The 14,096-nt window shown below is 43.2% G+C and overlaps 1 protein-coding gene across 1 annotated transcript in view; it reads left to right on the top strand.

Moving 5' to 3' along the window:
- The window catches only part of Crkl (v-crk avian sarcoma virus CT10 oncogene homolog-like), a 34,667-nt gene that overhangs the window by 8,722 nt on the left and 11,849 nt on the right, over nt 1-14,096 (top strand). The window contains exon 2 of the mRNA XM_013031497.1: nt 8,469-8,934. Coding sequence (XP_012886951.1) covers nt 8,469-8,934 — 466 coding nt within the window. The remainder of the gene's footprint in view (nt 1-8,468; nt 8,935-14,096) is intronic.

Raw genomic sequence — 14,096 nt, 5'->3', positions numbered from 1 at the left:
GATTCTCATCCTACTTTATACCTCCTGCATAGTTGGAATCACAGGCATACTTTTTTTCCTTGAGATGGAGTCTTAACCTTTAGCCCAGGCTATTCCTAACAGTCTTTTTTTGTCAGTCGTGGGGCTTGAACTCTGGGCTTGGGCACTGTCCTTCAGCTCAAGGCGAGCGCTCTACCGCTTGAGCCACAGCGCCATTTCCAGTTTTCTAGTGGTTTATTGGAGATAAGAGTCTCACGGACTTTGCTTGCCCGAGCTGAACCACAGCCTCCTTAGTAGCTAGGACAGGCGGGTGTGTGTGTGTGTGTGTGCGTGTGCGTGCGTGCGCGTGCGTGCATGCGTGCGTGCGTGCGTGTGTGTGTGTGTGTGTGTGTGTGTTTGCCTCCTTAGTAGCTAGGATTACAGGCGGTGTGTGTGTGTGTTAGGCTTGAACTCTGAGCCTGGGCCTCAGCTCTTCAGCTTAAGGCTAGCACTCTACCACTTGAGCCACACCACTTCTGGCTTTTTTCTGTTTATATGGTGCTGAGGAATCGAACCCAGGGCTTTATGCATGTGAGGCAAGTGCTCTACAACTGAGCCACCTTCCCAGCCCCTCTCACTTAGCTTTTGCTTACAACTGGCACTCTGTCACTTGAGCCACACTTCCAACTTCCCACTTTTTAAAAAAAATTTTTTTTGCTGGTCCTAGGGCTTGAACTCTGCCTAGGCAGAACTCTTCAGGGCTCCTTTTGCTCATGTGCTAGCCTTGAGCCACAGTGCTACTTCCAGCTTTTTCTGTGATTAATTGAAGATAAGAGTCTCATAGGTGCCTGGCACTGGTGGCTCACACCTGGAATCCTAGTTACTCAGAAGGCCAAGATCTGAGGATGGTGGTTGAAAGCCAGCCCAGGCAGGAAAGTCTGTGACACTCTGATCTTTAATAAACTACTCAGAAAAAGCTGGAAATGATGCTGTGGCTTAGGTGGTACAGCACTAACCTTGAACAAAAGAAGCTCTTGGGGCCAGAGCCCAGGACAGGACAGGCCAAAAAAAGAGTCTCATGGTCTTTTCTGCCTGCGTTGGCTTCAAACTGGGATCCCCAGATCCCAGCCTCCTGAGTAGGTAGGATCACAAGCATGAGATACCAGTGTCCAGCCAATTTCCCACTTTTTGCTGGTTAATTGGAGATAAGAGTCTTTCCATTGGGCTAGCTTTGAACCTTGATTCTCAGAGCTCAGCCTCTTGAGTAGCTAGGATTTTAGGCATAGTCATGTCCCAGTTATTCAACAATGTCCTCATAGTGGGGGGAAAATCATTTATAACCAATAAGTATGTATAATCAAGGGGTTGGGTTGCATACTAATAAAACTTTACTTATAAAATCAGGCAGTGATGGGGCTGGGAAGGTGACTCAGTGGTAGAGCGCTTGCTTTGCATGCCTGAGGCCCTGGGTTGGATTCCTCAGCACCACATAAAGAAAAAAGCCGGAAGTGGCACTGTGGCTCAAGTGGTAGAACGTTGGCCTTGAGCTGAAGAGCTGAGGGACAGCACCCAGGCCCAGAGTTCAGGCCCCACGACTGGACCCAAAACAAAAAACAAAAAAAAAACAGGCAGTGGCCCTATGAACCAGACTTAAGAGATATTTTTGTATGGTGTAAAAGGATTGTTACTACTACTTTTCTTTTTCTCTTTCTTTTTTGCTTAGTCATGGGACTTGAACTCAGGGCCTGGGTACTGTCCCAGAGCTCTTTTGCCCAAGGCTAGTACTCTGCCACTTTGAACCACAGCTCCACTTACAGGTGTTTTTGTTTTTTTGTTTGTTTGTGCCAGTCCTCGGGCTTGAACTCAGGGTCTGGGCACTGTCCTTGAGTTCTTTTGCTCAAGGTTAGCACTCTACCACTTTAGCCACAGTGCCAATTCCAGCTTTTTCTGTTTATGTTATACTAAGCAATCAAACCCAGGGCTTCATGTATTCTAGGCAAGCACTCTATCACAAAGCCACATTCCCAGCCCATTCACTCCAGTTTTTGAGTGGTTAATTGGAGATAAGAGTCTCATGGGACTTTTCTGCCTGAGCTACCTCGGAACCCCAGTCCTCAGATCTCAGCCTTCTGATTAGCTAGGATTACAGACATGAGTCGCTGGCACCCAACTTTATTTCTCTCTCTCTCTCTTCTCTCGCTTTCTTTTTTGTTTGAGACTGGGACTTGAACTTCATATCTGATGCTTTTGTTCATTGGCTTGCTTTCTACTGAGCCATACTTCCAACCCAGTTACATTTTAAAGGGTTGAAAAAAAATGTGATAAAGACCAAATGTAACCTGCAGAGCCTAAAATACGTACCATGTGGCTCTTCACAAAGTTCACCAACTAGAAGGCTTTGGCCAGCAAGGTACCTGATCTATGCCTCTGGGAACAAGTAGTGTGCTCTATGGGTTGTTAGGGGGATGTGAGAAGGAACATTGGAGCCTTTGGAACTCTTTCTAATAATAACAAATATATTTGTCAACAAAATGAACTTTAAGAGGGCTAGTCTTTTTGTGGATTACCTACTTGGCTTATTCACCTTTATTGAAACCCACCGTGTGTGTGTGTGTGTTGTGTGTGTGTGTGTGTGTGTACATGTATGTGTACGTGTACCCACTCTGGTATTTGAACCCAGAACCATGGCATTATCCTTTAACTTTTTTTTTTTCTGCCAGTCCTGGGCACTGTCCCTGAGCTTCTTTTGCTCAAGGCTAGCACTCTGCCACTTGAGCCACAGCACCACTTCTGGCTTTTTCTGTGTAGTGGCACTGAGGAATCAAATCTAGGGATTCATGCCTGCTAGGCAAGCATTCTTACCACCAAGCCACATTCCCAGCCCTATCCTTTAATTATTTCACTCAAGGCTAGTATTCTTACCACTTGAGCCATAGCTCCACTTCTAGTTTTCTGCTTAATTGGATAATTGACCATTATAATTATATTAATAAATGTATAAATAATTTATACTAATAAATTAAGCACTTTTCTGGTTAATTGGAGATAGGAGTCTCAAGGAAGCCAGCACCGGTCTCAGTGGTTCATGCCTGTAATCCTAGCTACTCAGGAGACTGAGATATGAGGATCATGGTTCAAAGCCACCCTGGGCAGGATAGCCTGTGAGACTCTTTTATCTCCAATTAACCCCTAGGAAACTGGAAGTGGCACTATGGCTCAAGTGGTAGAGCACATACCTTAAGCTGAAGAGTGCAGGAACAGCACCCAAGCCCAGAAGTCAAGCCTCACAACCGACAACAAAAGAGAGAGTCTCAAGGACTTTCCTGCCTGGGCTGGCTTTGAACTGTGATTCTCGGATCTCAGCTTCCTTAGTAGCTAGGATAACAGGCATGAGCCACTGGTGCTTGGTTAGAGCTATTTTTAATTATACAAATGCTATAATAATACCCTTGAGTGAGTTCTTAAATAGAACTGATTGTGCCATTAGTAAAGTGTCAACCTGTTACTCAGCAAATTTTTCACAAAATCACTGTGGCTCTTGAAATAGAAACAAAGATATGTACAGTAAGGGTGGTAAGTGTGTTCAGTCAACCTCCTATGCTGATTTGTTATCAAGAGTTGTGAATGTCATGGACACATTATCACACAAGTTCTCTAAAAGGTGCAGTTTGTGCCTGAGACTAATTTCCATAAATGTTATAAGTTGAGGACTCTAGAACCAAACTTCCCGGGTTTGACTCCTTTCTCTATAAAAATGATTTGACTTCCTCATCTATAAAGAGGATAACTATCTCTCAGGATTGCTGTGAGGATTAAATAATCAAAAGCTACAAACCACTGGATGTGGTGGCAGGACTGTAATTCTGGTTCTCAAGACGTTGAGGCAGGAGGATGGTGTGTTTGAGACCAGCCTGAACTACATAGTGAAACCCCTATCTCAATCTAACAAAATCCTGTCAATAGTATCTAGAGTCACTGTTTTAACTCATTTTTGCTGCTCCTACTGTCATTTTTTTCAGATAGATCTGTATTAAGCATTTACTCTTCTTGGCTAATGAGAAACAAGGGCTTTTGGAGTTTTTAAGAAACTAGTTATTTACATTAGAGAAACATAAAGGTTTTGCCAAATTTTAGAAGGCAATTAGCAATACATAACAAAGTCTATAAATATGTTCACCTTTTTAAAAATCTAATAATTCTAGTGTAGAGAAAATAAGCTCATGGAATTACACCTAGAGTATAGTTCAGTGGTAGGGTGCATGTGAAGAATGCTCAAGACTGTGGGTTCAGTCTCCAGCACAACGAGAGAAGAAAATGTGTTTAAAAGGGCTTCGTGGAGCTAGGTTCCAGTGGCTCGTGCTTAGCTACTCTGAGGATCCAGGTTCAAAGTCAGCCTGGGCAGAAAAATCCATGAAACTGTTACCCCCAATTAACCACAAGAAAATTGGAAGTGAAGCGGTGGCTCAAGTGGTATAGCTCTAGCCTTGAGCACAAAAGCTCAAGGACAGTACCCAGGCCCAGAGGTCAAACCCCGGGACCAGCAAAAAAAGGGCTCAGTGGCTTATCTGTAATCCTTGCTACTATCACAGTTCAAAGCTAGGCTGGGCAGAAATGTCTATGAGACTCTAACTCAAATTAAACCACCCCCTCAAAAAAAAAAAAGTGGAAGTGGAGCTGTGGCTCAAGTGGTAAGTGTGCTAGCTAGTCTTGAGCACAAAAGCTCAGGGACAGCATCCAAACCTTGAGTTCAGGGCCCAGAACTTATAACATTGATGGTTAAATAGGAAGATTTAGAAAAACTGACTATCCAGAGATGCTTCATTACACAGAATGAAATGTCACAGATATATACAGGACTGGTTTTGTTTGTTTGTTGGTTTGTTTTTAACTGGTTGTTGGGCTTGAACTCTGGGCCTGGGAGCTATCCCTCAGTTCTTCAGCACAAGGCTAGTGCTGTACCACTTGAGCGACGGTGCCACTTAGGGCTTTTTCTGCTTATGTGGTGTTGAGGAATCGAACCCAGGGCCTCATGCGTGCAAGGCAAGCACTCTACCACTGAGCCACTTTCCCAGTCCCACAGGATCTTAAGAAAGCCATAAATTTGGCAGTGGGAAGGAAGAAAATGAGAAAGATTGTTGTAGTTTTCTTAGGGTAGGAATTGTAGTTGTTGTTTTGTTTTTTTGTGGTTCTGTGGCTTGAACTCTTAAACTCTCATCCTGGGTGCTGTCCCTGAGCTTCTTTTGCTCAAGGCTAGTGCTCTACTTGAACCATGGTGCCACTTCTGGCTTGTTCTGAGTAGTTAACTCCCCCTACACTTGGTCATTTGTGGAGCTTGAACTCTGGGCCTGGGCGCTGTCCCTCAGCTCTTCAGCTGAAGGCTAGTGCTCTACCACTTGAGCCAGAGAGCTACTTCCCATTTTCTGGTGGTTAATTGGAGTCTCACAGACTTTCCTGCCCGGGCTGGCTTTGAACCAAGATCCTTAGCATCCTGAGTAGCTGATTAAGGCCTGAGCCAGCAGCACCCAGCTTCCCCAAACATATCCTTTTCTTTTTCTTTTTCTTTTTTTGTCTCAGCAAGGCAATTTTCTTCTGTGTAGGAATAAATAAGCATATCATGGCTTTTGTTTTCATATTTCCACTGTTTTCCCCCTTTTTTCAGTGCTTAGGATCAAACCCATAGGCTTCATGTATGTTAGGCAAGCACTGAGATATGTACTCAGACTAAAGAGGAAATAAACTTTTTTTTTTCCCATTCTTTCTTTTGGTGGTTATAGTGGGGCTTGAACCTCAGGGCTTTGTGCTCTTGATTGTTTTTGTCACTCAAGGCAGGTACTCTACCACTGGAGCCACACCTCTACTTCCATCTTTTTTTGTTTTTTAGTCTGTAGTGGGGCCTGAACTCTAGGCCTGAGCACTGTCCCTCAGCTCTTTAGCTCAAGGCTAGCGCTCTACCATTTGAGCCATAGCACCACTTTGGGTTTTTTCTGCTTATTTGGTGCTGAGGAATCGAACCCAGTGTCTTGTGCATGCAAGGCAAGCACTCTACCACTGAGATACCTTCCCAGTCCCTCCATCTTTTTGCTGTTTAATGGGACATAGGAGTTTCACAGACTTTTCTGCCCAGAACTGGCTTTGAATCATAGTTCTCAAATCTCAGACTCCTGAGTAGCTGTAATTACAGGCATGTTCCACCAGTGTCTGGCAAAGTTTTTAATTAAAATGCTTCAACATAGTAGATCACCTTATTATATAAAATTTTCTTAGGTCATTAATTAGGGGGGAAAAAGAAGGAAAATGGCCATTAGCTAAATGAAGATAAAACAAATGTGAATTATGCATGAGTTAGCAGGCACAGCCTTCCCTAGCATACCCTCAAAGCAATTAAAATTCTGGTGGTGATCTTTTTGGCAAAGCCACCTCCTCAAGAGATACAGACTCTGGATGAAGCCCAAGGTTTGCTAATTTAGTATAAGTCTGTGCTTCAGAAAAATACAGCGAGGAAAGTAAATTTTTCTCAAAACAGTATGTTTACAAGTTTTAAGAACATTTCTTAGATAAAGAAAAACTTCTATAATACTTCCATGTGGAATATTGCTGATGAGCAGGCACTGTTCTGTTGCTTTTGTTTTGTTTTATTTTGGGTTTTGTATTATTCTTGGGACAACCCATGCCATAGGCATGTTAGGCAAGGACTGATGTCCCAGATGGGACTAGTTTGTAGCTGACTTGAGACATGCATTCTACAGGCAAATATATTTTAAATCTGTATATACCAAGAAGGCATTGGTGACTGGGTTGTTGTTTTACATGAGAACTCTTGCCTGTGAATTTTTCAGTGAAACAGATGTTTGTTTGTTTGCCAGTCCTGGGGCTTGAACTCAGGGCCTGGGCATTGTCCCTGAGCTTCTTGTGCTCATGGCTAGCACTCTTACCACTTTAGTCACAGCATCACTCTGGCCTTTTCAGTTTATGTGGTTCTTTTTTTTTTTTTTTTTTTTTTTTTGGTTGGTTGTGGGGCCTGAACTCTGGGCCTGGGTGCTGTCCCTCAGTTCTTCAGCTCAAGGCTAGCACTCTACCACTTGAGCCACAGCACCATGCTTATGTGGTGCTGAGGAATCAAACCCAGGGCCTCATGCGTGCAGGGCAAGCGCTCTACCACTGAGCCACCTTCCCAGCCCTCTGTTTATGTGGTTCTAAAGAATTGAACTCATGACTTCATGCATGCTAGGCAAGCACTCTACCACTAAGGCACATTCCCAGACCCACAGATGTTTAGTGCCTTTTTTTTGGGGGGGGGTCGATCGTGGGGTTTGAACTCTGGGCCTGGGTGCTGTCCCTGTGCTCTTCAGCTCTCAAGGCAAGCACTCTACCACTTGAGCCACAATGCCACTTCCTGTTTTCTAGTGGTTTATTGGAGGGAGATAAGAATCTCATGGACTTTCTTGCCCTGGCTGGCTTTGAACTGTGATCCTCAAATCTCAGCCTCCTGAGTAGCTAGAATTACAGGCGTGAGCCACCGGCGCCTGGCTCACAGATGTTTATTTTAATGGTTAAGTAGTCTTTTACAAGATGAAATGTGGGATTTATTTTCTTACTTTGGCGAGCATATAAGTTTTCTTCTGGCTTTATATTTTGAGAACCAGTGACAAAGACTTTGTCATCTGTATTACCAGGGTAGTTTGTGGGATATGAGCCGTTAGATTAGGCCTGGGAGGAAGAGTGTGATAGTTGTGACAGGGTCCAAAGGAAGCCTGTGACTTATGCTAGCACCAGTGATTCATACCTGGAATTCTAGCTATACAGAAGGCTGAGATTTGGAAGATCACTGTTTGAGAGCAGCCTAGCAGAAAAGTCCATTGAGACTGTAGCTAAAATAACCAGCAAAAGTTGGGTGTTGGCGGTTTACATCTGTAATCCTAGCTACCCAGAAGGCTGAGATAAGAGTATCGAGATTCAAAGCCGGCCTGGGCAGGAAAGTCAGTGAGACTCTTTATCTCCAGTTAATCACCAGAAAACTGGAAGGGGAGCTGTGGCTTGGTTTGAGCAAAAGGACTCTGGGACAGCTCCCAGGCCCTGAATTCAAGCCCCACAACCACTATCACACCAACAAAAGCCCCAGCAAAATGGGTTAGTGGCATGGCTGAAGTAGTAGAGCACCAGTCAAGCAAGCAAGCCAAAAGAATTAGAGGCCTCAAATTCAAACACCAGTATCACTTCCTCAACGCCCCCCCCAAAAAAAGATAGCTACTGAGCTTACTTGATAATTTAAAAATTAACTTAGTCTAGACATGTGTGCATAAAGAAAAGGTCTCTGTAGAACAGACTATATGTGTTCATATGATTTAAAACATATATAGTTATAATATAGACCACAGAAGTATGACAGAACTTTCTTAAATACTGAGAATGCAAGGAAGAAAATCATTCATTATATAGGAGAGTGATTTAAATTATACAGACATTGTATAAAATAAGAATTTTCTCCAGAGTAATTTTCTTTTTCTGTTAAGGTACCCAAGCCCACCAATGGGATCTGTCTCAGCACCCAACCTGCCAACAGCAGAAGAAAATCTGGAATATGTACGGACTCTCTATGATTTTCCCGGAAATGATGCTGAAGACCTGCCCTTCAAAAAGGGTGAGATCCTGGTGATAATTGAGAAGCCCGAAGAACAGTGGTGGAGTGCCCGGAACAAGGATGGCCGGGTTGGGATGATTCCTGTTCCTTACGTTGAAAAGCTTGTGAGATCTTCACCTCATGGAAAGCATGGAAATAGGAATTCCAACAGTTATGGCATCCCAGAACCTGCTCATGCGTATGCTCAACCTCAGACCACAACTCCTCTACCTACAGTTTCCAATACTCCTGGAGCAGCAATCAACGCTTTGCCATCGACCCAGAATGGACCTGTGTTTGCAAAAGCAATCCAGAAAAGAGTACCCTGTGCTTATGACAAGACTGCCTTGGCATTAGAGGTAAAAGCTATAATGGCCTTATGGTCCTTGGACATAGGGTTTTCATTATTAGTTTGATTTAGGTTGGGCAAAGTAATCCTTGCTCATTTAGTTATATTCATAGAAATGAGAGAAGATGGTGATTTTTGAAGATGCACTCTTGGTGTTTTCGCTAATTATTGGCTTTTCCTGTTGGTTATTTCTCCCAAATTCTCAGCTTTTTGATAGTTAATTGGAGAGAAGAGTCTCACAGACACACTGCTGAGGCTGCCCCCCCCCCCATTTTTTTTTTCCTTCCAAAGCCTCATAGATTTAGTTTCAAAATAGTTGATTTTCTTTCCAGTAAGAAAAGATAATGATTACAAAGATCACTTAGAGGCAGAATCATCATATAGATATATCACTACTGAAATGGATCCATAGTAACTTTTCCAGTTAGCATCTTTCTGTGGCTTACTAAAATACTAAAGAAAAAAAGCTCTGAAAATGAATACAGATCAGCCTATTGGTTGTGTTTCAAAAAGTAGATGTTTAATGTTTGGTATAATTGATAAGCCTGGGTAAGCACAAACCTCATGATAGCATAGTGGGTTTAGGAAAGAAAGGTGGATCTGAAAAACAAAGTAAATTTTAGTAGCTTTTTGTGTGTATATGTCGTTCCTGTGGTTTGAATGCAGGACCTGAAACTGTCCCTTAGCTTTTCACTCAAAGCTGGAGCTCTGTTACTAAAGTCACAGCCCTACTTCTAGCTTTTTGGTAGTTAGATGGGAATAAAGGATCTCACAGACTTTCTGCCAGGCTGACTTCAAACTATGATCCTCAGATTACAGCCTCCTGTGTAATTGGGACTACAGACATGAACCATCAGTACTTGGAGGGTTTTGTTGGTGTTGTTGTTTATGGTAGTACTAGGATTTGAACTCAGGGCCATGAGTTTTGGGTAAGCTTTCTTGCTCACAATTGGCAGTCAACCACTTGAATCATGTTTCTTTTAGCATTTTTGCTGGTTAATTGTCGATAAGTCTCGAATTTGTCTGCCAAGGTTGGCTGGATCTTGTTGTGTTTTTTTTTAAGTCTAAATAAATAAAGTTAGATTAGCTGTAAATACTATATCAAAACGTGGGATTGGCCAGGCACTGGTGGCTCATGTTTGTAATCCTAGCTACTCAGGAGGCTGAGATCTGAGGATCACAGTTCAAAGCCAGCCCAGGCAGGAAAATCCTTGAGACTGTTATCCAATAAGCTACTCAGAAAATCAGAAGTGACCCTGTGGCTCAAGTGGTGGAGCACTAGCCTTGAGCAGAAGAGCTGAGAGACAGCGCCCTGGCCCAGAGTTTGAGCCCTACAACTGACAAAAAACAAAAAACATGGGATTGGATGACTTGCAGACAAGGGGATTGTGATTCGAGGCCAGCCAGAACAAAATGTTAGTAATACCCCATCTTAAAAGGTAAGCTTGCCGGGCGCCAGTTGCTCAAGCCTGGCCTGTAATCCTAGCTGCTCGGGAGGCTGAGATCTGAGGATTGGTTCAAAGCCAGCCCTGGCAGGAAAGTCCGTGAAACTCTTATCTCCAATAAACCACCAGAAAACCTGAAGTGGCGCTGTAGCTCAAGTGGTAGAGCACTTGCCTTGAGCTGAAGAGTTGAGGGACAGCACTCAGGCCCAGAGTTCAAGCCCCACCACCAAAAAAAAAAGCTAAGCTTGCCAGACCAGACCCTAGTGTCTCACATCTGTAATCCTAGCTATCCAGAAGGCTGAGATTTAATGATTGAGGTTAGAGCCAGCCTGGACAAATATGAAAGACTTTTATCTCCAATTAACCAGGAAAAACCTGAAAGTAGAGGCATGGTTGAAGTGGTAGAGCAATAGCTATAGCAATGAGTGAAAACTCTGAGCAAGAGAAAAAGGACTTGAATTCAAGATCTAACACCACCTTTGAGCTTCTATGTCCTTACCTGTAAAATACACTTTTTCTCTTATTCTGTCCTTAGCATACTGTTCTGAAAACCCAGTTAAATGATACTTGTAAGCCAGATGCTAGTAGCTCATGCCTGTAAACCTAGCTACAAGGCAAGCACTCTACCACTGAGTCACCTTCCCAGCCCTTCATGAGGATCTTATCTCCAATAAACTAATCAAAAAAAGTGATGTTGTGGCTCAAGTGGTAGAGCACTTGATTTGAACAAAAAAGCTCAGAGAGCACCCAGGCCTAGAGTTCCAAGTCCCAAGACTGGCCAAAAAAAAAAAAAAGATGATGGTGCTTATAAAGATGTTTTGTCAGGGCTGGGAAGGTGGCTCAGTGGTAGAGCGCTTTCCTTGCATGCATGAGGCCCTGGATTTGATTCCTCAGCACCACATAAGCAAAAAGAAAAAAACTGGAAGTGGCACTGTGGCTCAAGTGGTAGAGCGCTAGCCTTGAGCTGAAGAGCTGAGGGACAGCGCCCAGGCCCAGAGTTCAGGCTCCACGACCGGACCCAAAAAAAAAAAGATGTTTTGTCACCACAGAATGCTATATAAGTATTGTTATAATGTGCTTATCATCCAGTACATTATCAACTTGTATATATATTAGAAAAACTGAGATTAAGTTGTTAACTATTGTTCTCTGTATTCATCCCAAGGTCAAAATAGGGGGAAAGTTGAGAGAGCACTCATGCCCCACACAGGGATGAAGTAATGGAGTTGATTGCTTCAGAAAAGCAAAAATAATCTACAGCCTGCATACAGCTGAAAATTAGCTATAATTTATGTGTATTTTTCCATTGATTATCCTGTTTTCTTTAGAACCAAGAAATAATACCTACATAAATTATAGATGAAAGTTTGTTTCAGACTCAGTGATTATACCTCCCTTTCATGTTGGCTATAAGGAGGAAGAGTGAAGGCTGGGAATGTGGCTTAGTGGTAGAGTGGTTGCCTGGTCTTCATGAAGCCCTGGGTTCAATTCCTCAGTACCACAAACAGAAAAGGCCTGAAGTGGCACTGTGGCTCAAATGGTAAAATGATAGCCTTGAGCAACGTCCTGAGTTCAAGCCCCAGGACCATCACAAAAAAAGGAAAGAGTGAACATCTGAGGCTTACAGTGGGTATCAGAGATCAGAGAGGACCCATGTGCTTTTTTATTTACACACACACACTCTTCTCTCTCTCTCTCTCTCTCTCTCTCACTCACTCACTCACTCTTCCAAGGAGAGGTAGAACAAAGAAACCAGAGCAATACCCCAGCATGGTGGTACACATCTATAATGTAATAAAGCAGGTGAGGCAGAAGAATAGGAGTTCAAGGCCAGCATGAACACCACAAGGAGATTCTGTCTCAGAAAACAAACCAGAAGCTAGGTAGAGAGGTTCAGGCCTGTAATCCCAGCTACTTGGGAGAGCAAATTCAAGACTCACCTAGGCAAAAAACACTTGTCTCAAAAAACAAGCCTGGGGAGTATGGTGACACATACCATGGTACACAGAAAACAGAGGTGGGCTGGGCTCAAGCCTGTAATCCTAGCTACTCAGGAGGCTGAGATCTGAGGATCAAGATTCAAAACCAGCCCGGGCAGGAAAGTCCATGAGACTCTTATCTCCAATTAACCACCAGAAAACCGGAAGTGGCACTGTGACTCAAGTGGTAGAGCACTCGCCTTGAGCTGAAGAGCGCAGGGACAGTGCCCAAGCCCAGAGTTCAAGCCCCATGATCAACAAAAAAAAAGAAAAAGAAAACAGAGGTGGTAGGATTGTAGTCTGAGAACCATGCAGAACCCAGGATCCTGCCTAAGAAAAGCAAAACTGGGTGCTGGTGGCTCATGCCTGTCATCCTCGCTGCTCAGGAAGCTGAGATCTGAGAATCGCAGATCGAAGCCAGTGCTGGCAGATAAGTCCCTGTGAGACTCTTATCTCCAGTAAACTACTCAGAAAAAGCTAGAGGTGGTACTGTGGCTCAAGTGGTAGAGTGCTAGCCTTGAGCACAAAGAGACTCAGCGACAGTGCCCAGCCCCTGAGTTCAAGCCCCCAGTACTGGCAAAAAAAAAAAACAAAAAACGGACTAAAGCAAAAAAAGTGGGGGATGGGTCAAGTGGTAGAGTGCTTGCTTACTAGCAAGAGAGCTAGTTCAAACCTTAGTACTACCAAAAGAAAAAGAAAAGCAGGCAAGAAGGAAGGAAGGAAGGAATAGAAGAAATGAAGAAACTAAGGAATATACTAGTATAAACTGCTTATATTGCTTTTCTCCAGCCTTCTCACTCCCCACATAAATTTGTCCCTGTACAAATAAACTTCTGGCCCGGTCCACACCTTTGCACTTTAGGATAGCATAGATCCTCTGGACTCAGCACCCTCAGGTATTGAAGTAGGATTTCTTAAGAACTTAAAGAGTGGCTAGGAGTTCAGAGAGCTCGGTTAATGATGGATATTTTAAGATAACCTACATACTTGGCCTTTAACTAACTCCCCTGATCTCTCATACCCCAGAGAGAGGTCTTGGTACCTGAGCTTTCTCATGACGGTAGTCCAGTTCTCCAAAGAGAACTAACTGCTGGCTTTGTTTAGCTCTTTATATAGAGCATGTATAAATGAAACCCAAGCAGTACTCCTCTGCCACACTGTTTATGTTATTTCTCATTATATATATTTAAGACTTTTGTGTAAGAAATTTTTAGTTATAAGTAAATGTTTCTATGATTATGTTACCTTCTAAAACTATTAGAGTAGTAAGGTATCTTGTTAAAAACAACTCTCTTAGGACTGTTGCAATTAGGCTATCAGGAAAAGTATTAAAATTTAAATGAGAAAACCATGGAACAAGTAGGACAAAGTGTGCTAGTAATTGGGGCTTGCTTATTCCCCTTGATAGTATAACAGAGAAGACTGATGGCTTGGGTGAACTGTCTCTCTCTAATTATTTTGTGCTTTTTTCCCCATAAAATTGGTTGTTGTTTTTTTTTTTTTTTCCAGTTGTGGGGCTTGAACTCAGGGCCTGGGCACTGCCCCTGAATTCTTTCACTCAAGACTAATGTTCTACCACTTTGAGCCACTGTTCCACTTCTGGTTTTCTGGTGGTTAATTAATTGTTTTTTTTGTTGTTTGTTTGTTTTTCTGTTTTGTTTTTTTTTGTCCGGTCGTGGGGCCTGAACTCTGGGCCTGGGTGCTGTCCCTCAGCTCTTCAGCTCAAGGCTAGTGCTCTACCACTTGAG

The sequence above is a fragment of the Dipodomys ordii genome, unplaced genomic scaffold (assembly GCF_000151885.1).
Source record: "Dipodomys ordii isolate 6190 unplaced genomic scaffold, Dord_2.0 Scaffold141, whole genome shotgun sequence".
Taxonomy (NCBI): Eukaryota; Metazoa; Chordata; class Mammalia; order Rodentia; family Heteromyidae; genus Dipodomys; species Dipodomys ordii.
Note: the sequence above shows the minus strand (reverse complement) of the source record. Positions and strands in the feature narration are given on the sequence as shown.